Source organism: Botryllus schlosseri, chromosome 10 (genome assembly GCF_051294905.1).
Source record: "Botryllus schlosseri isolate E-star chromosome 10, Bs_hap1, whole genome shotgun sequence".
In the NCBI taxonomy this organism is placed as follows: domain Eukaryota; kingdom Metazoa; phylum Chordata; class Ascidiacea; order Stolidobranchia; family Styelidae; genus Botryllus; species Botryllus schlosseri.
In genome coordinates, this window is record NC_137245.1 from 23,023,791 (window position 1) to 23,049,622 (window position 25,832).

At 40.6% G+C, this 25,832-nt stretch overlaps 2 protein-coding genes across 3 annotated transcripts; both read right to left on the reverse strand.

Annotated features, from left to right (window-relative positions):
* Nucleotides 1–641: 641 nt before the first annotated feature.
* On the reverse strand, nt 642–4,517 carry LOC145449063 (2-iminobutanoate/2-iminopropanoate deaminase-like). 2 transcript variants are annotated; one of them, XM_080327530.1, is made up of 5 exons: nt 4,324–4,513; nt 3,264–3,369; nt 2,310–2,364; nt 1,660–1,728; nt 642–894 (listed from the first exon to the last, which is right to left on the reverse strand). In XM_080327530.1, exons 1-5 carry the CDS (start codon nt 4,437–4,439, stop codon nt 779–781), a joined length of 462 nt encoding a protein of 153 aa, XP_080183656.1. In that variant the 5' UTR covers nt 4,440–4,513; the 3' UTR covers nt 642–778. The 2 variants fall into 2 exon arrangements, with proteins under 2 accessions (XP_080183656.1, XP_080183657.1); XM_080327531.1 differs by lacking the exon at nt 1,660–1,728 and having other exon boundaries at nt 4,324–4,517.
* Nucleotides 4,518–9,787: 5,270 nt separating this feature from the next.
* LOC145449062 (2-iminobutanoate/2-iminopropanoate deaminase-like) lies at nt 9,788–14,539 on the reverse strand. Its single transcript, XM_080327529.1, has 5 exons — nt 14,344–14,539; nt 12,174–12,279; nt 11,742–11,796; nt 11,380–11,448; nt 9,788–10,067 (listed from the first exon to the last, which is right to left on the reverse strand). Exons 1-5 carry the CDS (start codon nt 14,457–14,459, stop codon nt 9,949–9,951), a joined length of 465 nt encoding a protein of 154 aa, XP_080183655.1. The 5' UTR covers nt 14,460–14,539; the 3' UTR covers nt 9,788–9,948.
* Between the last annotated feature and the right edge of the window lie 11,293 nt (nt 14,540–25,832).

A 25,832-nucleotide genomic window follows, 5' to 3' on the forward strand; every position in this document is an offset into this window, starting at 1 on the left:
CTGTATGATCCGGCAAAGCTGAAAATCCCTTGTGTCGGCGTCGAGATAGTGATTTCATTTACGACTCTTCTTCTATTCGAGATGATGCATTAGAATTAGGGATGTGTTGAAATGAAACAAGAATTGAAATTGACCGTTTTTAAAACGTGTTTTATTGTTATTTTTTAAGTATGACCATGACCACCTATTTGATAATAATCAAAACACTTTAAAGTATAATAAGCGGTTCGTTTATATGCGCGTGCCTTTTCAAAAAGGTTTGTTTTTCAAACAGATTTGAATGCAACCATATTTGCTTTATCGGTTGCTCACGATACATACATAGGCCTACAGCCATTGGTGGCCGTTGATTTAATCAAAAACCTTGCCCGCCTATTCTGTTTACGTCTAATACGGTTGAGACTATATTTTAAATTGCTAATGTACTTCACGATGTTTAATGTTATTATAAAAGATATCCGATTAAAGATGTCTAGATTTGTGAAAGACGTGATCTGGTTATAATCCGATTAATATAACAATGTAGGATGACATATTGTTTTGCAGCTCGTATTCTCCAAATTTCTAATCCCCCCCCACCACGTATTTACATAATACTAAAATCCTGAATTTAAATCTCATGCTGAATCAACGGTGCAAAGTGATGTTATGCGGATGTAATTCATAAAGCAGAAATCTTCAATCAAATCAATTCGTACAGTCCGAATATGTTTTATTTCATTTCTAACCCAAATCACGCACTCGGTATTCAAAACTATGCCGTTCATTTCCGATTAAGTTAATAACTGATCCCGCGTCCGTTTCCAACTGCAATCATCTCTATCATGATTCTGGCATCGTACGGTATTCTCGACACCTCCACCGAAGATCTGGCGGGATAGGGTTTTTGGAAAACTGGAAAAGGAGCGAAATACGTTACATGTAGGTAGTCAGCTAATGATGCTTATTCAACCAATCAATGAAATTGACATCGTTGTCTGATGTAAAAAATCTAGTAGGCGTACGGGGTCAATCATGATTTCGTATGTAGGCTGCGATTGGGTGTTGGATACTGCTGTTTAACTCTTTAATGGGGTAACATCGGTAGCAAATATAGAAAACCGTTTTACACTCCGCTCAATATAAACGTAGCAAGACTCAGACGCCGAATACTTTGTCCGGTCTGGCCTACACCGTCAAGGCGTAAGCTTATATTTCTTCGCAAGTCATCGTCGAAATTGTTGGCAAAGCGACGGAAGATATCGATTTTATGGGATTATTATGTCATTTGATTGCTCCAGTTGATAAATTTGGCGACGCCTAAAACGTCAATATGTACTTCAGCATTGTGGCATTATGTGGCCCGAATCGTCGCTCGGTATCGTATACATTAATATAGGGGTATGGGCTATAACTCCACGGAGGGTTGGAATTAGCAATATGAGGTTTGCGTTCACACAGAACCTTTCAAAAAGGTTCGCGTTCACACGAACCTGAACGTTTCAGAGGTTCACACCATCCCGAATATATAGCTTGAGAATGATTTTGGCGAGAATATTTGTTACACAAAGCGGACATACGTATAGGCTAGTCGTGAATTTGACGGACGACAGCCACAACGCAGAAACTCAAATTTATTTTTGTTGACCAAGAAAACTTGCGGGTGCGTTGTTTACTTACAAGTTTTGTAGACGTTATTCACTGCCGGAAGATCGTTCAGGTTAGTAATGAAAATTGTGACTTTGGTAACTGCAAGAAAAGTAGGTGGTGAAACTGTCATGTCGCCAAGTATATTTCAAGCTCATTATCTAATCATCAAGTATGGGCATGGTGTCGGGTGGCATATTCCACGGATGCAACACCTCGATAATGCCGATAAAGTTTACGCTTCCATTCTTCCTTCCAACTGTGCATGTGTCTGAGTCCGACTCTAACTGCGACAGTTATTTTCGGTGATTCATCAACACACAATGCCTGAACTGATGTTCCAGTCATTGTACGTACAGTCGTACGATGTAGATGTAGAGCATTCAATGCTTATCGTGATTAGGTAGCGGCGATTTAACAGCCACGCACTTGCGAAATCGGGAAATCAAATTTCAAACGGGCTGTTTACAAAAGGAAGTCATGTGCTTAGTTTTGGCGCTTACTCCGATACGCAACTGTTACGCAGATACTTTTCTCCGAAACTCACACATCTGCCGAAATATCGCTGGAACACAGCGCATGATCTTGAGGATGCTGTCATCAATTGTTTCGGTTGGAAAATACAGGAAAAACAGTTCCGTGTTTTGGAGTAGATCACAATATTACTCATGAACACCACTTACCGTCGCTAAATGTCATTCCAGCGGCCTGAAGAATCGCTAGAGAATTCATCAAAGCCTGTAAATAAACCGATTTGTATAGTGAACGCAATAGATAGAGCATTTTTGAATATTTGATATCCTGTTCACGGTTTGGTTTGTATACCCGAGTCTTTGCCCATCCTGTTAAAAATGCCCAGTCCTATCACTAAACAATTTGATATAGCTTCTAAATTCGCTTGACTAGCATGTTGCTTACATTAGTGTTTCTTTATTTAATAGCTATAAGTTGGTAGCATACGGGATGGCACAGACATGAAGTTACAATGCTGATTCAAAGACTTCAAACTGGGTTGTAACCAAGTCACAAGGTTCCGAGTCACAATTCAATCTCACTTTTATAGTTTTGACTCGAGTCAAGTCGAGTCATTTTCAATTCACCACCTAGTCAAGTTCGAGTCCAAGTCACGGAAGGGAGTGTCGAGTCCAAGTCGTCGTGTGGACTTGTCAGTTCCGAGTTAATGCCATGTGAAACCCACTTTTTACAACTCTGCTTGGTGATATTGAATGACTCGCATTCATAATATACTAATTTTCCTCACGTTTAACAGTTTCTGGTAGAATTTTCAATTACCACTACTGATAGACTGCTTCCGAGTTCTGATTATGAACGTGACCGGCCTCACTGAGACATTTATCCTACTTCGTCCATCAAATTCAAAGTGAGTTTGACACCCTTGAACTGTAAAGCCTGCTCATTTTCTTTTTGCGAATGCTAATCTGTAAATTATCAAGGTTCTTGCACGAGCGATTTCTTCTGCAATATTATTTCGCCTTAACCAAAGCCTTGACGGAAGTTACACAGGACGATAGAATTGTGAAAATTCGAACGTCATACGGATATAACATCCAGATCACATTATTTAATACATGTTAACATTCTGCGTGTGCCAAAATTATCTATATACTCTCTCCTACCCGGCGTGCTTGCTCCACCGTGCCGCCAGGTACCATCAGTCCAGTGGACGGGGAAGTGCCTATTGTCCCAGTTACGTAGACGGTCTGGCCAACCTGTATAGCTTGACTGAAATGAAATTTCAATTTTACTAACTAATACACGCAGAGAGAGAGAAAGAGAGACATGTCATATTCACTGTTCATTAGGGCTCTTCAAAAATGACTTATTTTCTCAAATAGCACTGGCTACTTGATAAAATTGTTAGGTTACCTAATTTAAGCCTACACACAAAATTTGGTTCAATTCCAACCAGTAGCCGCATTGCTACAGGAGAAGAAAGTTTCTATTTATTACATAAAAATAAATAACAAAAAATTTGAAAATTTTCTATTCACCCGATGAAAGTGTTAGGTTGTCTATAGAAACGATGTTCACAAAATTTGGTTCAATTCCAACCAGTGGAAGCGGAGTTATTGCCGTCGAAAAATTTGAAATATGAAGAAAATAGTATTTACGGTGACCAATTCTTTAATTATTTATTATCGTGGTGCTCACCGTAAATACTATTTTATTCAAATCCAAATTTTTCGACGGCAATAACTCCGCTTTTACTGGTTGGAATTGAACCAAATTTGGTGAACATCGTTTCTATAGACAACCTAACACTTTCATCGGGTGAATAGAAAATTTTCAAATTTTTCGTTATTTATTTTTATATAATAAATAGAAACTTTCTTCCCCTGTAGCAATGCGGCTACTGGTTGGAATAGAACCAAATTTGGTGTGTAGGCTTAAATTAGGTAACCTAACAATTTTATCAAGTAGCCAGTGCGATTTGAGAAAAAAAGTCATTTTTGAAGAGCCCTACTGTTCATACTTGAAAGAGTGTTTTAGTTCCATTGCAACCTCGCCGTTTTTGTCTACTAACTATAACAGGTGTCACGTAGGTGCTATAATTCTTCAGTCACCAAATATAAGGTGTATGTCCTGTCCAGCTGTAAAACTTCTACTTATGATAGATGTGCCGACACTCCCAGTGATAAAATGGTGAAGTATAGACGTCAAAGTGGTAAAGATTACCTGTAAGGGGCTGCGGGAGCAGGCGAATTCGACGTAACTATTTCAACTTTTCGGTATTGAGTTGCTAGTAGTGACAGCACGATTGCTTGAACCCAACTTCTCAACGTTGGTGTCATAGTTTCGCCGTGATTTCACTGCCCAGTCTATTCCACTTTTCAAAACTACTGCAAAAATTATTATGAGCGCCCATCCGCTGTTTCTGGTCTCTATATACTTTCAAGGCATATCCAGGAGGAATCATGAGATCAATTTGATTCACTACGAAACTTAAAACAATGCGATCCTGCGCGGGACATCCGCTTTTAATCATCACGCTTGCGTTGTTTACTATCTTGGACCAGGTTGCGTGCACCAGGAATGTAATTCGTGATCAGAACCGGTGTGTTTTGAGAAGTCAGACTTCATTGCATTTTCAATCTTCCAATAGCGTGCGATATTTTGCAAGATTTTTTTAGCAATAGATATTTTCTTTTCCGAAACCGACTATCATTATTATGTCTAATTGCTGGAAAACTATATCCTCGCAAAGCTTGATCTTATGTCGAAGCCTCAAGTCGTTTTCGAAGCGTCTTGGTCTTGGCAGTGTATGGCCCAGTGCACGTCTAGCCAATATGCCTAATTGCCCACTAATATCAGCTGATTCTCGCTCCATGGAGTGCTATTGCCATCGAGATGCCGTATCAGCCAATGAGGAATAGTGATGTTGGGCACAGCAGAATAGATTATTTCGTAGAGCAACAACAACTATATTTTTATGCTGAAATTAATTTTAGCAATTCAAAATGCTTTACGAAGCGTTTTCCGGAAATCTTAAATCAGGCCGGGGGCTGCGTGTTGGTGCTTCTATACCAATACCTAGAAAACCATTACCGAGAACGGACATTACCGAGAATGGACACCCCCAAGAATGAACATTAACGAGAATGGCCAATGCCAAGAATCTAACTTACTGAGACAGTCGTCGAGAATTTTATACCTGACAATCGTCACCGAATGTGAAACGCCGTGATGCACATCACACGACCTGTTCATATGCATAACATACCTGCATTGCATACATTGCATACACTTACAGCCAGACTGTTTAGAGTCAAGTGTACCTGTTTGATGCTGGTGTGATCAGACTAGATGACCTTCACGGTCTTATCGATCATTCCTATACTGTGCATGTGCAGTTGTGCATGCATATTTTCTGTACCACCACCACTGCCGTGTGTTATGTATTTTGGTTTGATGAAAATAAAGACTCTCTCTCTCTCTCTCTCTCTCTCTCTCTTTCTCTCTCTCTTTCTCTCTCTCTCTCTCTTTCTCTCTCTCTCTCTCTCTCTCTCTCTCTCTCTCTCTCTCTCTCTCTCTCATTGCATTCTCGGTAATGTCAAGTCTCGGTGGTGTCCATTCTCGGTAATGTCTATTCTCGGTGGTGTCCATTCTCGGTCAAGGCATTCTCAGTAAGAGTTTTCTCGGCATTGACCGGGCACCCGTGTAACACGAGAAATGGTCCGTTTTGTACATGAACCATCACGCTCACTGGTGCTCATGGTGACGACTTTGTCCTCGTGGTTTCAGCTGAGCATAGTGCTCCTAGAACACTATGGTTTCAGAGGCATTCTCCTTCCAGTCGTTTGCTTATTCATGGGATTCAGTGTTTGTATCTTATTTGAGCTAGGAATTAGGGAGAATAGGTTGTAATTTGACATTGTTCTGTTGATTCACTTGATTGTATTGTTAATGTATTTAGATATAAGATTAACCTAAGGAGTTGACCCTTTTTAACCTGTTGCGACTATTCCTTAAATTGGCGTGAACTTTAGTTAGCCATTAAATTACTTTCCTATCTGTAAACCAGTGGTTTATATCGACAGGGTTTCAAGGGTAGATCTTGATAGGTATGAAGTGATTACAAGAAAGGTAGGGTTGCGACCGAGTTGGTAAACTTCTCAACTATCCAAACTTCATATAGCCAAATATCCAATCCAAATATAACTTACGGTCGTTATCTAGGCAACGACTAAACGTACGTTACAACCAATGTTCCCTCTAATTTTTGACGAGTCTGCGCACGCTCACCAACTCACTGCGCAGACCCTTGGAAATCGGTGCGTAACGACCAAAAATAAAGTCACCACTTCGGATTCTTTGTGCGCAACTTAGATTTTCTGTGCGCAGAGACCGCGAAAGCACTGCGCATTTGCGCACGTGCGCAGCTTAGAGGGAACATTGGTTACAACCCGCGCTGAAGATCCCTGTTTTATAGTATATTGAAACACACGCAATCGCATATGCGGCCGTAATAGTTCACGATAGTAAATTTGCAAAATTTGCGCACATACAGAATTGCAGTGTCCTCTGTACAGAGCAGCGATGAAAAAGGGAGTATTGCGGGTCGAAATCGACAGTAAATCACAGGTACAGAGTAGAAATTAAATTATACAAAGTCTTTCGGAGGTAAAATCATGTAATTTGTTATATCTTACATACAAGACGCCACGAGCTGCCTTCATTCGATTGATATCAAAAAGATTAACAACGCGAATTTGCCATACATCGATCCGTGTAATAAACGTTCTGGACTTTTGATTTCATCGTGTTTGACGTCCGGATGGACGTTAGATAACACTAACCGGAATCACGAGGGAATTGTAGCTACGCGCAAGAGGAAGGAATAACGTCGCACATTGAATCTCGCGACCCCACGCAACTATAACTGCTCGCCGGAACACGTGCAGTGCACGTTTCTGACGGAAGTCTTTATAATAGCATAACCAGGCACTATGATGCTGAGTAATCGCGCTCAGAAAAGGCTAATGTAATTGAGTTTCGGCGAACTCCGGGCACCAGATAAATTCCAACTCGGTATAATCTAAGATTCTCGTACATTGTCAAATGCTTTATTTTATATGTTCTGCCAGTTTGGTGGAAAACTCCAATATAATCAAATATAATCGAAATCACGTATCCTATATATAGTTCTTTGTCTCCATTCGATGATTTCGATTGCACAATGATTCCGATTATTGAAATGATACGCTTCGTGCCATTAACAGTTACTTCCTGAACGAAAATCATAGTTTCAATAGTATTTTCCAACGTTGAAGCCTTGGATTGACGATGTACGATGTTCCGGGGCCTACGAATATCGTAGGCTCGGATGTTCTTTTGAATTCTCTGCTAGTTGCTGACGAGTGTCAGCCGAAAATATTCGGGTTCATTTCAATATGAATATACTATTCAATGGTCGAAAGACGTTAGCCTTCAGAGTCCCCTATTATTTTACAGCAGACCTGCGCAGTGCGCAAAGTACGGTCCGCGATGCGATTTTGAGTTGACCCGCCGGCGAAAAGTAGCCTGGAATTTAGAACATAAAGGCTCTTTTTGAAAACTGCCCAAAATGCACACAATGCACACAGCTCGGGGCGAAGACCAGCTTTGTAATGATGTCCCAAATACCTTTAGGCATCTCAATAAAATAAGGGGGTATGGGGGTTAAAGTGATTGAAATGAGTTGAGAATGATTCATGTTCCGCATTGTTTTGGCTAATGACACTGAATGAAAAAATGATATTGTTTGTAAATTAACCCTCGCTTTTTTATTGCCTGACTTTAACTCACCCACTTCTAACAGCTTGCGTTAACAGTGTAATTCACTTTTGTCTAGTTAGAAATAAAATACGCCACGGAATATAATTTAAACTTTTGGCTCGGTCCGCTAACCTATTTTTGGTCTCATTTGGCCCGCCTGGAAATGTAATTGCCCAGTGCCCACCCCTGATTTACAGTATATCAGTGTACACAAGACTTCGTTAGATTTGCAATCGGGTCTACAATACTTACAGCCGCATGGCTTAACATCGACGACACCGCGAAGTGGTGTTCGCTCACACCACCACGAACCCTGATAACGCGGTCTCGGCACCATTTCAACTAGGCTAGAATTTAGATCTTGTGAAGATCAACAATGTTGGTGGTATGAGATCATACTCAATACTCGCGGTACCATAACATATATTATTGCGTCTCAGCAGACTACTCAGTGCTCATTGCTCAAACTGATGATGGATTAATTTATCCAATATTCCCCACACACCGTCTTATGACATTCAGGTCAGTATCCAAAATAGTTGTGTAGGCCTATATAGCGCGCAGATGCAATTCTGCCTGTGATTGATACTTTTCTATGGAGTGAATAATTCCTACAATGTGCAATATTTTGGGAGACTAATATGCTAGAGTAAGTTTTTTAAATGGGGGTTTACACCTCTACTGTAGGCATAAAGTTTAATCGAAGTTCTAACTTCTAATTCATTGATATTCACCTCGTCTATTCTTTATATCGGTATTCGGTGTAGGGACGGAGGCGCCCCCTAGCGTTTAAATATCATATTTAATAGTATATTGTGCACAAATCGTTACAGGCAAATTTTATCAAATATATATGTTGGGGCAGTATGTAGGTTGTTGATACTTCTCTGTTAGTATTTGTCATGTACAAATAGAGGCGTTGAAATGCTCAACCTGTATACGTTTTCAGTATATAATGTTCGTGCATAATATCTAGAGGGTTGCATTTAAAACAAACGGTGTTTTGAAACACTTTGTTTAAACCATGTTTTAAACAGTGTTTTAAAAAAACTTTTGTTGTTGTAAAATTATGCCATAATTGCGTAAATACTTTCCAAAAAACATGTTGTATGAGCCTACGGACTATTACCACCCGATATAGCCGACGTATATCGATATGGGATGGTTGGAACCCTCAAAATAGTCTGTTCAACAGCCCAGCAATAGTACAGATATTTCGTCAAAGGAGCTATATTTACCCTATATTTTCAATTGCCAATGTCAATCCGCTATGGCGTCACAATTGAATATTCGTGACGTCGCAGCTTAAAAAATGTTTTAAATAAGGGCCTCGTTTTAAACATGTTTGTTTTAAATTGATTTTTGTTTGAAATACAACCCTAATTTATACATTGTGTAAGCGGTGCCTTATAAAAGCCTAGAAATGGGCCGTGCTACAAGTCGGTAAATACGGAATTAAAAATAAAGAATATCAGCCTGATGTAAAACTACCAATGTGGTCGAAACACCATGAATATCAAACAAGCAAACAATAGCATTGTGATTAAGTAGGACTTTGCAAATTTAGGCTATCTACTTAGAGACAGGATAATCCAAACATGCTTTCAACGTGCCAGCAGTTTTCCGGTCTATACTGAGCCTGGAAAGCTTCAAATTCTAACTGAATCAACCCTGCACATCGACATGCCTCTCGTTTGGAACCACTGCTGTATTGCGTTCAGTATATGCGAAATTCTGGAACTTCCTTATAATCAACCAACCCCATATAATAGTGCATGTCGAAAATAAATCTCAAGTCACTTGTCGTTGTCCACGATGACACTATCGCGACAAAACATCTTTAAGCGAACTTCAACTAAAATAGTATAATACTTTGGAGCTGGTATGTCCTTTTATAATATATATTGAAACACATGCTACACCCATGTAAACCTATTTCACACAAAATTAAGAACATACATGTGAATAGACTGATTTGACCTCGTATATGCGAACACACACGCCTACTGACAGAGCCACGTTTACATTGCTTCCTCGTGTGTGTGCCTAATACACGATGGTACTCCTTCCAGTCCCAACAGCTATCATCTCTATCATCACTTTTGCAGAGGAGGGTAATTTCGTAACCTCCACCGAAGATCTGGCAGGATAGGGCTTTCGGAAAGCTGTGAAAGTACAAGGCAATTCGTGTCATTCATTCAACAAGCCATATAGGCTTTACACAAATCTAGGATATGATATAGCTGTATATTATGATATAGAATAGGAATGAATTGTCGAAGTTGAGTTGAATATACTACACGCCGAAGAAAGACATAGCTGGAATTGTAACGAAATCACGTCATAGGTATTTTGTGATGTAATATGTCCGTTTGTTTGTTTGTTTTGTGGTATTCATGGTGTTTGTCGACTACTATGGCCATTTACACCTGGCCGATATTCTTCATTATTTTCCGTAACTGCCGACTGATAGCACCGTCCACCTCTAGGCTTTTTGTAAGACACCGCTTACGCGGATGAGGTGGCGAGGAGGAGCCTAGGTAAACCTCCAACACTTAGGTATCGGAATTCTGAAGTCGAACTCGGTAATATGTCCGTCGTACTGAGCAGTGTTGAGATCAAGTCACTACATTCGAGTCACAAGTCATGTCGACACATTGACTCGAGTCAACTCGAGTCACAAATTCGTGTCGAATGTTCGAAGTTCGAAGCATGATTCGAGTATAGGACACTATGATTCAAGTCATTGCATTTTGTAAGATGATACGGATTGAGTAACTATTAATTTTGAGTCGATTACTGAATATATCGAGCTGATTGTATCATCAACGGCGCGTCGTATGTCTCACACATACGTATAATTGATAAATTACGACGGTTGTTGTTGTTGTCGTAGTTGTATATATCTAACTACGTCGGGAACTAACAGCCAAATAGATGGTAGAATATGAACCCGCGGAAAGTTGAAACAAATTCGTATGACACAATACACAATCCATCTAGACATCTGTACAATACACTTCAAGTGCACGAGGTTCACTAAGGTAAGCACTGAGTAGTGTATAGAGCAGAAATCCACGGTATAGATAGAATACTACCAGTCTACGACAACGTAAGCTAGAATCATTTCGTTTGCGGTCAATTTATTTGTGACATATTGACGGAGGGTCAGTAAAACCAGGCTGAGTAATGGTTGAATGACACCGATATCAGCGTGCCGAGAGACACCGATTACTTGATGACTTGAAATTGACTCGAAAATTTTGTTTCGAGTCACGAATCCATCCACATTGTCAAAGTCAAGTCATTTTAAAAAGTTGACTCGAATCGTCCCAACTTTGTCTTTTGGCATGCACGAGATGAGTATACTATACTTGTTCCAGGCAATCTTACAGTTAGTTTCATTGTTGGCTACATAATTTCACTAGATATGCGCCAAACGTATTTGATAATGCATTTATAATATCCAATACTCACACGTTGCGTAGACTGCGTTCACTCCCGGAAGATCGTCAATATTCGTTATGAAAATGGTGACCTTAACAACTAAATCGAAACTCATTGTTACCATAATATATCAGTAATCAGTCAAACTAGGAACTTGATGCCGCGAGTAGCACGGTAGCGTTATCGAGAGTTAATTTATTCCTGACATTTCATGTCATGAATTGCAATGAGTGACTTTATCAACTACCAGTGTTGGCGGCCAGCGCGCGACTCGCGTGCCCGGATTTTGAACGTCCTGATATATATGGTTCACAGTTCCCGATGAAATTCAGCACTCAAAATCCCGTACGCCTAACTACATGCGGAATGCTGCCGATTTTTAAAATGCTCACCATTATCGAAGGTCATGCCGGCAGCTTGGACAATAGCCAAAGAGTTTTGCAATGCCTAAAATGAAATATTCATAATGTAAGGATTATGCAGTCAAAATCTTGGTGGTCCGCAGCATGCGTGGGCTAATGAATTGCTACATACGTCAACAAGGCTCGTTGTCAATGAGAGCCCGTAGTTCAGAATGTGTCTATCGATATATACATTGTATTTTGCATCCTGATTACTTCTATTGGTAGAGAGAGGTAGTAAAAAACGAATGAACCGGCTGTGACCAAATAATCTCTTTCGGAAAAAGTGAGCAATGGCCAATATCGGTATGAAAACACCTGGCTTTCAATTATTATGGGCCCTGAATTAACAGAGTGTCCGCTACACTGCTACAGGATACTAGACTGCATATTCTATCGAAGCAAACTCTCTTTTTTACCAACCCGACGAGCTTGGTTCGCCGTGTCATGTGCAACCAGTCGTCCTGTTATTGGAGATGTTCCGATGGTCCCAGTTACGTAGAGCGTTTCGCCGATTTTGATGGCCTGACTGTTATGCAAAAAATCTTTAGTACAACCTCATTTGTATTAATCTAATGTTGCAATTATCCATCCGCGTGACTAATAGTATTGATAGGAGTTTCATGTATGTATGTAGGACCGTTGACTAATTTCGCTATGCCGATACCACAATAAATGTAGATTTTCTTGATTTCACGAGAGATAACTGTCCTCCATAGTTTTCATCAAAACACAAATCCTTGAACCCATCTATTCCCTGAATATTATACTTATAAGTATTTGTATACACATGTCCCAGAACAACCCTTTTCTTGAATGATTGCATCCATTTTTCTATAGCGGACCATGCAAAGACAAACAATTTGTATACGTCGTATTAGTCGCCGAAGTGGGTGAACCCACTATAAAAGCGGCGTAGCAAAGGCTCAACTCTCGGTAACGTCGATCAAAATTCCAGATATAGTCACTAATGGGATGGGAGATGGGCAACCTTCTAAGCCAGATCTGGGCAAAGTGCGGCCTGCGGAGCTATTCTGTGCGGCCCGCGAAAAGTTCCTTGGAATTCAAAACATAAAACCTACTTTTTAATGTTGCTGCGTGGACTAAAACCAAACTAAACCGCAAATTCATTTACTTTGATGCCTGTCCATTATTGTGCGGCGATTTGGCTGCCTATATACATCCCTCGCATGCGTAATCCAGATTCGAAGTAAAGTCAATGTAGCAGAATATGCTGTAACAATCAAAGTCACAAGAAGTCACAAAACCTTCTTTGTTGCCATTGTCACATTACGCATTACACGACATGTGCTTCAAATTGTTACGTTTCCAAATCCCTAATTCGTAAAACAAGTCAATCAGTGCCCGTGATTACTACGAGTCATGATGACCCATAAAGGATGAATGGACAATTGGACATGTCAAAACAATAAAGCCGAAAGCTGAAATTCCAAGAAGGTTGTTGTTGTTTGTGGTAGGCTATTCATGGTGTTTGTCGACTACTATGGTAATTGGTCATTTACACCAGGCCAAGCTTCATCATTTCTACTCCGTAGATGCCGACTTGTAGCACGGCTCACTTCTAGGCTTTTATAAGACACCGCTTACACGGATGAGATGGCAAGAAGGAGCCTAGGACCTGGGACGGACTCGAACCTGCAACCAATTGGTGTCACACCTGTGGATTATACCTCTGCGCTATCTCGCCACATTTAAATAGGGTTGGGAGCACTAAATATTTGTTTAAGGGAGTCAGTCATATACCCGTCTTTTTAGGAGTTAGTACCGAGCAGGTCGCCGTGTTTAAGAAGTATACATAATGTAGGTCGGTTTTATGACGAAACACGAAGACATAAACTCGATCAAGGGAGGGCGAATTTCAGAAGAACTGCAAGCCCAACAACAGGGCTATTTCGCCAAGCTGTGCACAGTCTGCACACTGCTCGGAAGGCAGCGGCCCAGACAATAAGATTTGTAGTAGGCCTGTCCCAGACACATTCTATAGTGTCTTGATACAAAAACGCGGACAGGGGTTTAATGAGAATTCAAAATATATCATGTTTAACATTGTTTGGAAATATGACGGCAAATAAATATTATATTTCGGGAATTATTCGTCACTTTCTCATTCCCTAATATCATCACATACACTGATCAGCATTTATTAACAGTGTAATTCACTGCTTTGAATTTAGAAATAAAATTAATACGCTGGAAAATACAGCTAAGATTTTTGACTCGGCCCGCTAGCGTATTTTCTGCTTCTCATTTGGCCCGCGGAGAAGAAGAATTGCCCACCCCTTTCAAGCACTGCAGGCCGTATGAATTGCGTGACATTTAGTTTCGTAACCATTATACGTTGCACATATGACGAGTGGCAGAATGGGAGGCGAAAATAACGTAAACGCGATGTCATCAAGTGGAATGGAGGAATACTGATCATAAGTTACACTTTTATTACCGCAATTTATCAAAGAGCCATATTATATCATCAAAAGAGCCATATGTTCCCGAACCCTGGTATGGTATACAGCATCATTCTTCTGCATGCTTCTTAGCATAGGCTATATCGGCTGCTGCGAACATGAGTTACCTGTACGGGGCCACTGGTGCAGGAGAATACGGTGTGGATATCTCCTGTCGCTGGTACTGCGTTGCCAAAATTGACATCACTAATGAATACACCCAATGTTTCCAGGCAGGCGTCATTTCAGTCCAGTGAGAGGTTTGCTCCACGAATGTTGTCCGCACACCAAAAGAATAAAGATATATCTCCCGAATCGATAGAACCACCGAGGTTTATATTTCGTACATCACGTGCTTTCCGAAACCAAAATAAATGGCCCCCATGGTGGAATTCCCGGCTTGTGTGTATAGGTAATTCGCAGCGACACTTAAATTCTCTTGATGCAGCGGCTTAGGAGCTAGTAACGAAAAATACCAACAATTCTGGCTTGTTCCTAACTCTACTTCTGGCTAATTACATAATCCCTATCTTATTTCCCTTATTCAGCCTGGTTATCATGTAATTTCGACGATCAAGTGGAGTTGAGGGCTACTTACTCTTCCCAAAGGTAGCGGATACTGATGCAGTCTCTTTACCACCAGTATTTCCTCACTCCGCGTCATATCTCAAGCATATAGTAATAGCATATATTTTGTTAGAATATTGAGGCTTAAAGTCGCTTTCAAAGTGTTTGCGCAGTTTCACATCACCGCAACTTCCTTGTTTTCACCCGAAAGTATCTGATTAATTTCAGTTCAGAACATTTTATACTTTTACTCATATCAAGTTAATATACCCAATATGACGCAATGCGCTAAACGGCGTTGTTCCATACTGGCCTATAAAACTATAATAAAGTGTAATATCCACCGTAATTGATAAATTACATGAATATAATTTATTAATCTTTCAGTCATAAGGTGGCATTTAACACAGAGATCTATTTCTCATATTTTCACTCTCGACTTAGGTGGTTTTGGCGTATGGACTCGAGGGTGTTTTTCCATCCGTATTAGACAGCACGTTTTAGATTGAATTCATTGAAAATGATGTAAACAAGCGTTTCGAAGGTGCTTTGCTTGAAAACGTCTACCTGTTACAGAGGAAGGCTTGCAATAACTTGCGATAATTCACGGCGGCGTCAATGTATAATTCGGCAAACAATTTGAATACTGACCATTGGGCAACTCTTTATACGTCAACGTCGTCGCTGTGCTCATAGCGTCTTTACAAAATGAAGCCCATAGAAAGACCCGATCAAAGATGAATGCAAGGAAAATAATGAAAAGATAGAGAGCCCAAAAATAAAGTTACAGATCGAATACTGCTATATCGGGAATTAGGCTTAGATGGATGCCAGATATACAGACGGCATACTTGGCCGCAATGTGCCATGAGTATCGCCATCGCGTTGCGTACAATGTGTGTCTTGAGCGGATAGAAACAAAGACGCTGATTGATTCAATGAACTTGATTTAATTTGATTGATTTAATAAACTCGTGGTCTTTCTCTTTTTAGTTTAAAGGTCTTTGACTCAATCATTATAAAGCTGCAAAAACCGATCCTCAGTCGCCATAAGTAACATCTCTACACGCTGGGAATCTTCCATCGGTGTTGTTTTGTCATTCGGCTGTTTTACAGCTGATTTTGTGTGTGTTGTACCGTAACCGTGCGTTGTTTACTGCCGTTCGCGACTCTGTGTACTTGTCCTTATTACGTCACAACGACAAAATTATTCTATATTTGGAACTTTGTTAACCTCATTTACTGGCGTTGGCTCCTGAAGAGAGCCAGTCGACAAGCTTCAAGTGGAATAAATTTGGAAATATGAACGTATTGTTTGCTGCAATATTGAACTTGCAATGTTTCGCGATTTGAATTCCTGCAAGGCACATACTTCATGGAAAAATTACATTTATAATACATTTATTATAACTATGGAAGACCTCATCAAGAATTGCCCGTAAAGTAGGAGTCCTCTTTTCTCGATAAAAGGAAAGCGTCCTCCGATGACGTCCAAATCTCCTCTTTTCCGCTGCCCTTTTTTTTGCTTTCAACGGCCTTCGTAGGCGATTAAACAGCGAAAAAAGGTTTCAATTCGCACAATCTACTCGTGGTCGTGGATCGTGGATACAGGGTTTTTCCGGCCTTTGTACTTTTCCGCGATCCGAATAATCTGTTTGAATGTGTGAATTACCTGTATTTATGACAGCTATGGTAACTTATTCGCCTGTATAACCACCACACTCGATGCTAAGAAAAAAATAGTGTCCTCTTTTTGGGTTCGAAAAATATGGTAAGCCTACCGTAAAGCGTCTTGGTATGTACGAAAACTGTACAGTAAAGAGCTGTTCAAAAATAACTTTTTTTCTGGACTCCAGCCATTCACTGATTAAATTGTCAGGTTACCCTAAAAACGCTGTGCACTAAATTTGGTTCAATTCTAACAAGTATAAGCGTCCGCAGATCCAATTAAAAATTTTAATATATTATGGAAATTAAAAAAGAAAGCAAATTTTTTTGTCCCATGAAATTGTTGAGTTGTCTTCAAAGACAACGCAAAACAAATTTGACTCAATTCCATCTAGTAGAAGCGGAGTTATTTGAGTTTTTTGTTGATAATTTCGAATTATTATCCTTGATTGGTGAATAATCCGAGATTTATTTTTGAACAACCCTTGTACACTGTACAGTGTACATTGCACAGTTTGTACGCTGGTGAGTACCGGGACATAAATATTCAACCCTCAATATTCAACCGAAGTAGCAGTTAGCATCTGCGAAAATGTAGGGTTGTTACAATATAGGTCGCATATAAAACGTTTGGAGATAACTGAATGGCGAAAGAAGAGCACATTAAAATAGTGTTTCGGCCTCCAGAAAATTAATGGAACTACACTCGATTCTCAAGTCAAGGCAAATAACGCTTCAGATATGCTTCCACGTTTCAATATTACATTCATGCGACTGTAATCTGCTATGTGCCAATCGCCATTGGCCAGATAGGCCTATCGTGAATCTCGTTTATGAAGACCGGCTATATGCTGGCGAACATGTATCGGGGGTCTCGACATGTCCGTATTGGATGTTTTTATATCTGCGATTATCTCACATCCTTCTAAATCAGTGGTTCCCAACCTGTGGTACGCGTACCACTAGTGGTACGCGGAGGTCACTCAGGTGGTACGCGAGTAGATTCTGTTTTTTTTCGACTGAAGGGAGTAACTAGTTCAGGTGAGGTTGATTTTGAGTTTTTAGAAGCCGTAGTCTCATGCTGTTCCCCATCAGCTGCTAATTTTCCCTTATACGTGGGAATGCGAGCAAGGATTTTCATCCCTGATGACTATCAAGTCGAAGAAACGAAACCGACATGTTGCGCCCATACATGATTTTCGATGCGCTGTGAGCCAACGTATACACGCATCGACAAGCTGGTGGTAAATAAACAAATGCAGCCATCGCATTAAATAAATTGACTTTTGAATGTGTGTTTTTATTTCATTATGTTGTTCTTCTTGTGACTGATGGTGAAAAAACAATTCCATACATCTCATCAACCCTGGGTGATAATGCCTAGTTCAGGTGTGTCAAACTCAAATTACATCGCGGGCCGGATCGAAGTCACGAAGTCGCTCGCGGGCCGGACCAGTCAACGGAATCCAAAATGTTGCCCCTTGCCATTGCTTCTCGCTGGAATACTTTATTATCAAGCATATATAGATAATACACGGATCGTATGGGTTTCATTCTAGCGAGTCGCAACACCATTATTTGCGAGCAATGAATCCAATGGGAAGAGGGAGTTTTTGTGCGGCCGTAGACACGCAATTCAATTAGTATGTGTTGGCGGCTGTCGACATGCAATTCGAATTTACGAATTGACTCCCGATTTCTTGAAAGATTTTAATTAATCTTTAAATTTTCTTCGCGCTGGGCGCGATTCAATGCGACTACATTTTTCGATTTCAATATAGTAGCACCCTTTGCAATCAGAGCCCCACAATACAGATGCGAACATCAATGGAAAATGATGCGCCTCACGTGGAAATATCAGCTCGGAATCGTGTGCTCATCACTATTATAACAATCCTGATGGGAGGTCAAGAAATAACAGCTTGCTACAAAGTTACTAATACCAATTGGCCCACCCGACGGTGCATCATAATTTATATGGCGCAGTTGGTTAAACACTGCAGTCACGACAGCAATGGACGTTGGTTCGAATCCCGGTTCTGATTAACTTCTATGTGTCGGAGGTTTCTCTGGGCTCCTCATCGCCGACCTCACGACTAAGGTAGTGCATTGAAAAGCCCAGAATGAATGTGAGCCGTGCTACAAGTCGGCAGCAATGACCACGATGGGGACGCATGGGAGCGAGAGGGAATGAAGAATGACAGCGAGAGAGATTGAAGGATGTTCCCAAGATTACAAAAAAGCAAAGACCTCTGAACATTATGAAATTCGTGTCGTGGAGCGCAACGCCTAAAAAGGCGATAAGCTCCACTGTGTTGTGCCCATTAATACAATACAATACAACTGTCAACGCGGACTTTGTAATGGCCTAGTTTAACAGAATTTGTCAATACACCTCGCATAGGTCAAATACGTGAGTATGACGTCATAAATCGTGGAAACGCGCGCAACTTATATAGGTGGTACGCGAGCACTACATAAAACCTCAAAAATGGTACGTGGGTGGAAAAAGGTTGGGAACCACTGTTCTAAATATATGAATTGTTGGCATTTGGGATTTGCTTTCTTGCGTCGGGGAGCCGTTGTCATAAATATGACACCTCTGTCCGTAGTACGCATTTCACGTGCGACGGGCGTGTTATGGATGAGGATTGCATCGTTTGTGGTGGTTACTTGGCATTTATTGTGTTTCGACATCAATTTTCACCACACATAAGGCTGATATTGCTATTTATTTTTCCTGGTCTGCAGACTAGGGAGGGATGGTGTGAACCCCTGAAAGGTTCAGGTTCGTGTGAACGCGAACCTTTATGAAAGGTTCTGTATGAACGCGAACGTGAACCACACGACGTCACGTGAACCTCATGACGTCACGTGACGTCATATTGCTAATTCCAACCCAGCATCTCAGTGAAGTGATATATGTTAATGTACACGATATACCTAGCGATGACTATGGGCTACATAAATGCCACAATGCTGAACTACATAACTGACTTTTTAAACGTCGCCAAATGTATCAACCGAAGCCATCAAATTATATGATAATCCCATAAAATCAATATCTTCCGTCACTTTGCCAACAATTTCGACGAGGACTTGCAAGGGAATATAAGCCGGACAATGTATTCGGCGTCTGAGTGTTGTTACGTTCATATTGAGCAGACTGTAAAACGGGCTTTACCCCATTTATGATACAATAAGCGTTTGAAATCGAGATGGACCCGGTACGCTTGCTAGACTTTTTACATCAGACAACGATATCAAGTTAATTGATTGGAAAGGAAAGGACGCAGTTTAATTTTGTCCTTGATGTTTTTGCGGCATATACACCAGCTCATGATATACATACACACGATCTGTACATCTACCTACATACGCATACCACGAGCGTATGATGTGCAATGTGCATATGCCGCCGGACAGGGAAGGTGCAGATATAGCCTTGCACTACCCGTCCATCATGCTATCCCAGCATGAGCGCCAAACGGGGAAGTCATTGATACCAGTGTTACTAATCAGGTCTTTGGTCTGACCCAGCTGGGGGTCGAACCCACGACCTAATACCGATCAAGAAGCCGGACGCATCACCATTACGCTATCTTGTCGGTTACGATACCAACGGTATCAATTTCATTGATTGGTTGAATAAGCATCATTCGCTGACTACCTACATGTAGCGTATTTCTCTCTTGATGTTGTGTGATTCCGAGTCAAGCTCACAGCAGAGAGTCACTAAATATTCACAAACAGAAAGCTGGATGATTCGTGCAAACTTTTGTAACAAAGCAATTAAAATTTTTGAGATAGTCAAGGTATATGCACGTTTAGTGTTTTTTTTTATGTTGCCAGCGCCTTGCATATAGTGGCCCGCAGTTGAAAGCAATAAATTTCAACCAAAGATGTTCTAGTGACGTGAAAATTGTAATATATGAAGACGGTTCACAGTGCACAACTTACCAAGGTTCGTTTGAGAGAGAGAGTCTTTATTTTCATCGAACCAAAATACATAACAAACGGCAGTGATGGTGGTGCAGAAAATATGCGTGCACAGTATTCGGTATTAGATAGGAATGATCGATAAGACCGTGAAGGTCATCTAGTCTGATCACACCAGCATCAAACAGGTACACTTGACTCTGAACAGTCTGGCTGTAAAGAAATGTTTAGTTAAAGGAAAATAGAAAAAAAATTAAACAATGGTGGCAAATGATCAATGAAGCAATGTCTGGGCGAGGTAGGGCAACAGTGTTAGTGTAACGACAAGAGGTGATCAAGTAGGGCTTTTTTGAATCTATTATAAGGCAATTCACGGACATGTGGTGGTGGTTGTGAACGCGAACCTCTAAATTTCCGAGGTTCACACACAGAACGCGAACGTGAAACTCTCGTTCACGTCATCCCTACTACAGATTATCACGGCGTACTTTCGTTCCAGGTTTTCTTAAGACACTGATTATGCATATCGAATGAGGGCCCTAGAATCTACGCTAGTCGTCATGTACCAATGTACCATTGCGTTTGGTCAAAATAGGTTTAGAAGCATGCCAGTGAGTACAATTGTTGCAATGATGGAATAGGCACGACTTGTTCAAGCTTGTGTCATTTGTATAATTTTAGGGATGGTGTGAACCTCTGAAAGGTTCAGGTTCGTGTGAACGCGAACCTTTGTGAAAGGTTCTGTGCGAACGCGAACGTGAACCTCATGACGTCACATGACGTCATATTGCTAATTCCAACCCTGCATTTTAGTGAAATGATAGCCTATATTATTGTAAACGAAAGCCAGCGACGACTCGGCCCACATAATGCCACAATGCTGAAGTACATATTGACGTTTTAAGCATCGCCAAATGTATCAACTGGGGAAATCAAATGATTTAATACTCCCATAAAATCAATATCTTCCGTCGCTTCGCCAAAAATTTCGACGAGGACTTGCAAGGGAATTTAAGCTTATACGTCGTAACGGTCTAGGCCAGACCGGACAGTGTATTCGTAGTCTGAGTATTGCAACGTTTATATTGAGCAAAGTGTTAAATGGGTTTCCATACTTGCTACCGATATAATCGCATTAACAAGTTATACAGCAGTAGCCAACACCCCAATCGCACGGATTTGGTTTTTATGATACAATCAACATAAAATCAAGATTGGCTCCCTACGCCTGCTAGATATTTTACATAAAACAACGATATCAACTTCATTGATTAGTAGAGTAAGCATCATTCGCTGACTATACCTACAATCCTACATGTACTGTATTTCGCTATTGATGTTGTGTAACAATGGAAGTAAAACCTTTCGAGATTGTCAAGGTGCATGCTCGTTTAATGTTGACTTTTTATGCTGCCAGCGTCATGCATATATAGTGGCCCGTAGTTGAAATGCAATAATTTTCAACCAAAAATGTCATAATGAAGTGGAAATTATAATATATGAAAAAGGTTCACAGTGCAGAACCTACCAAGGTTCGTTTGTGAACGTGAACTCTGAATTTCTGAGGTTCACTCACAGAACGCGAACGTGAACCTCACGCTCATACCATCCCTAATAATTGGGCTACGAATATGTTCACTAGGGCTCTTCAAAAATGACTTTTTTTTCTCAAATTGTACTGGCTACTTGATAAAATTGTTAGGTTACCTAATTTAGGCCTACACACAAAATTTGGTTCAATTCCAGCCAGTAACCGCTTTGCTACAGGAGACGAAAGTTTCTATTTATTATATAAAAATAAATATTAAAATTTTTTAAACTTTTCTGTTCACCCCATGAAAGTGTTAGGCTGTCTATAGAAACTATGCTCACCTAATTTGGTTCAATTCCAACCAGTGGAAGCGGAATTATTGCGGAACATTTCAAGTTGGAAATGAGGTCGCGACCATAAAAGGTTGGAAATCATCAGATATGCAACCTGCTGGTGAATTTTATAGTAGCCTAATATATGGAAGATTCAACATTATTGACAGAATTCATTCATAAAATTTAACAACCAGATGATATAGTATACGTGCCCAAGACGTTACATCGATTACCCAATGGTAGGCCCAAGATCGGTGCTTTTTTGGAGGGAGGAAGGGGGCTGGAACAATGTTGTTTCGGACCTGGTTAAAGAACACAACTAGATAGCCGCACCGACCTAACAGTATAGCAGGGCTGTCAAACTCAATCCCGACTGGCCAGACACGGTCCGCCAGACGATTTCATCCGACCCGTGAGGAAATCCATTGCAGACCATTGCAAGTAGCAATCACAAGAGCTCACATTACATATGACATAATTCATGACCTATGTTTCACTCTATTCTTGTATACTGTCGATGGGCAATGCTTTGCTAGTGTGACGTCATATTGACCGACAATGTGTAATACCTCATTTGTAAATGCGCTAGTGGGCGCTATAGAGTGTCCGGAATTTGCTTCACAAAAATATGGTAACCCTATTCTACGATGTCCAGATGCATTTGTACTCTCTCTCGCGTGGTGCCTACAACTAAATATACATCAACTATGCCAAGTACAGCAACAATTTTATTCAAATATTTTTAATTGTGATTTTTTCCGAGCCAGGCGTGAATTCACAATAGTAAATCACATTTTCAAGATGCGTGTGGAGTGTTAGTCTGCAAGGTCCCGTTAAATAAGGCCTACTCGGAAAGACATTGATTTCCCCTATTATTTGTGCTGCGGCCCGCGGCGCTATCAAAAAGTAGGAAATTGGCCCGCGAGCACATTTGAGTTTGAGACCTCTGGCCTAGGCCAAGGTGGGTGTCTGATTCCATCGACTACTCCAAGTCGCTTCGACAACTTCCTATCTTTTCATTGTATCGCATTTTTGAGGTGTATTGAACTGATAAAAATTGCTAATAAACCAACGATGATGATTTTGACATCCTGGCTACGCAACTGTTATTGATAATGACCTGACCGGTATCACAATACACACATTGATGGCACTCGATCGCGAAACAGAGAAAAGTGTTGTCGGACAGGAATGAGAAACTGAAATCGAGTATATGTGGATCATATTCGTATTGCGTTTGTTCTACTATATGAAATGTTGTTGAACAAAAATTTCTATCAAGCAGTCCACCGATATGATGTGGTCACCTCTGCAATATCGTTTTCAAGATCACTTTGTGCTTTCTGTGCGATCTCCGCGTTGTCGAGATCCGGATATGTATGACATGCGCTGAAATGATAGGAGATGATCAATGTTGCACATGGTCAATAATATCATTCAACTGTGACGTGACCTCGGATAGTGAAATACGCATGCGGTCCTTTCCATTAAACCGTCATCAAGAATTGTAAACATGTTAGCGAAATATTCAGATACGGGGCATTACCTTCGGTATGGGGAGTAATGGGATAATTAGATTTTTTAATAACACTTAACATTTTGGTTTTCATAACAGCCGTTAAAACATGAAGAAACAATTACCCGGTGAAGACGATTCCGCTTGAGTTCAGTTTCCCAGCAACAGCTGTAACAAAAACCTAAAAGAAATATGACTCATGAGATTGGAGACGCACAATCAAAAATGATTCCAAATCGTAATGGGCATCATTATCTTGCTGTAACTACTTTCATGGATCAAAACGAAATAGACTTATTCCTGCATGCCGTCAACATCTGACTGTACTACAAGCAAACGTATTTCTATCCCGTTCTCTAACCCCGTAAAGATCATAACAGTCGCTTGTCGAACGGAGACACAGGCCCCGCATGAAGGCGTCGAAACGCGGCATGGGTTTGGTACAGTAATGTATGTGAACTGGAATGAAAAGAATAATGAGAATTTGGGATAATTCTGGGATTAAGATGATCACTGACCCCATTTATTCAACCACTTAAGAGTAGGCCTGCTATACCTGATAGGCTGATACACACCCGGAGAGACAGACCTATCTGATGCATGCGCGACCCCAAATATATTCGGCTAGCAACTTGTAGAAAAGTCTCAAAGAGGAATTTGTACCCACATGCATGAAACAGTACGAATACATCATAAATCTATACACTCACCTATAAATATCATGATCAAAACCGCGAGCGCAAATAGCACTGTAGAAATGATGAAAACATAACTGATCGCTCTGTTAATTATGTTCATGTCGTGGGAAACGTCCAGAAATTTCTTAGGAAACCTTTCAAATGTCTCACGGATTTCGTCATTGATATCATTCTGGTTGGTCACCATCACGAGTACAATATCGTGAGCTGTATATCTATAGAATAATCAAGAATTAATGTATAAAAGGAACACAACTTAGTGTGGAATACACTCGAATCATATGCACTACAATCATTTGACAGTCCTGTCATGCATTGTTTTTGAGCTTAACAACAATCTCGTTATTCGAACCAAGCTACCTGCAAATTACTGCCAATACTGCTAGTGTACTTAATCACTTGGTCTCGGTGTAACATAACTTAGCGACTAACTGAAACGAGCCGCCAACTTCGGACTAGATTTGATCGATCCAGGCATGCAGCCTATTATATGACGCGCGAATACCTAAATACCAGGACGCAGTTTAATTTTGTCCTTGATGTTTTTGCGGCATATACACCAGCTCATGATATACATACACACGATCTGTACATCTACCTACATACGCATACCACGAGCGTATGATGTGCAATGTGCATATGCCGCCGGACAGGGAAGGTGCAGATATAGCCTTGCACTACCCGTCCATCATGCTATCCCAGCATGAGCGCCAAACGGGGAAGTCATTGATACCAGTGTTACTAATCAGGTCTTTGGTCTGACCCAGCTGGGGGTCGAACCCACGACCTAATACCGATCAAGAAGCCGGACGCATCACCATTACGCTATCTTGTCGGTTACGATACCAACGGTATCAATTTCATTGATTGGTTGAATAAGCATCATTCGCTGACTACCTACATGTAGCGTATTTCTCTCTTGATGTTGTGTGATTCCGAGTCAAGCTCACAGCAGAGAGTCACTAAATATTCACAAACAGAAAGCTGGATGATTCGTGCAAACTTTTGTAACAAAGCAATTAAAATTTTTGAGATAGTCAAGGTATATGCACGTTTAGTGTTTTTTTTTTATGTTGCCAGCGCCTTGCATATAGTGGCCCGCAGTTGAAAGCAATAAATTTCAACCAAAGATGTTCTAGTGACGTGAAAATTGTAATATATGAAGACGGTTCACAGTGCACAACTTACCAAGGTTCGTTTGAGAGAGAGAGTCTTTATTTTCATCGAACCAAAATACATAACAAACGGCAGTGATGGTGGTGCAGAAAATATGCGTGCACAGTATTCGGTATTAGATAGGAATGATCGATAAGACCGTGAAGGTCATCTAGTCTGATCACACCAGCATCAAACAGGTACACTT

Bases quoted from the DNA above. Each gene is read 5' to 3' on its own strand.
- LOC145449063 (XM_080327530.1), bottom strand. From the start codon at position 4,439: ATGACACCAACGTTGAGAAGTTGGGTTCAAGCAATCGTGCTGTCACTA. The intron at 3,370-4,323 runs GTAATCTTTACC...ATTTCATTTCAG, and splicing joins GCTCCCGCAGCCCCTTACAG to TCAAGCTATACAGGTTGGCC. The intron at 895-1,659 runs GTAAGTAAACAA...CTCCTTTTCCAG, and splicing joins GAATAACGTCTACAAAACTT to TTTTCCAAAAACCCTATCCC.
- LOC145449062 (XM_080327529.1), bottom strand. From the start codon at position 14,459: ATGACGCCTGCCTGGAAACATTGGGTGTATTCATTAGTGATGTCAATT. The intron at 11,449-11,741 runs GTGAGCATTTTA...GTTTCGATTTAG, and splicing joins CGGCATGACCTTCGATAATG to TTGTTAAGGTCACCATTTTC. The intron at 10,068-11,379 runs GTGAGTATTGGA...GTACTTTCACAG, and splicing joins GAACGCAGTCTACGCAACGT to CTTTCCGAAAGCCCTATCCT.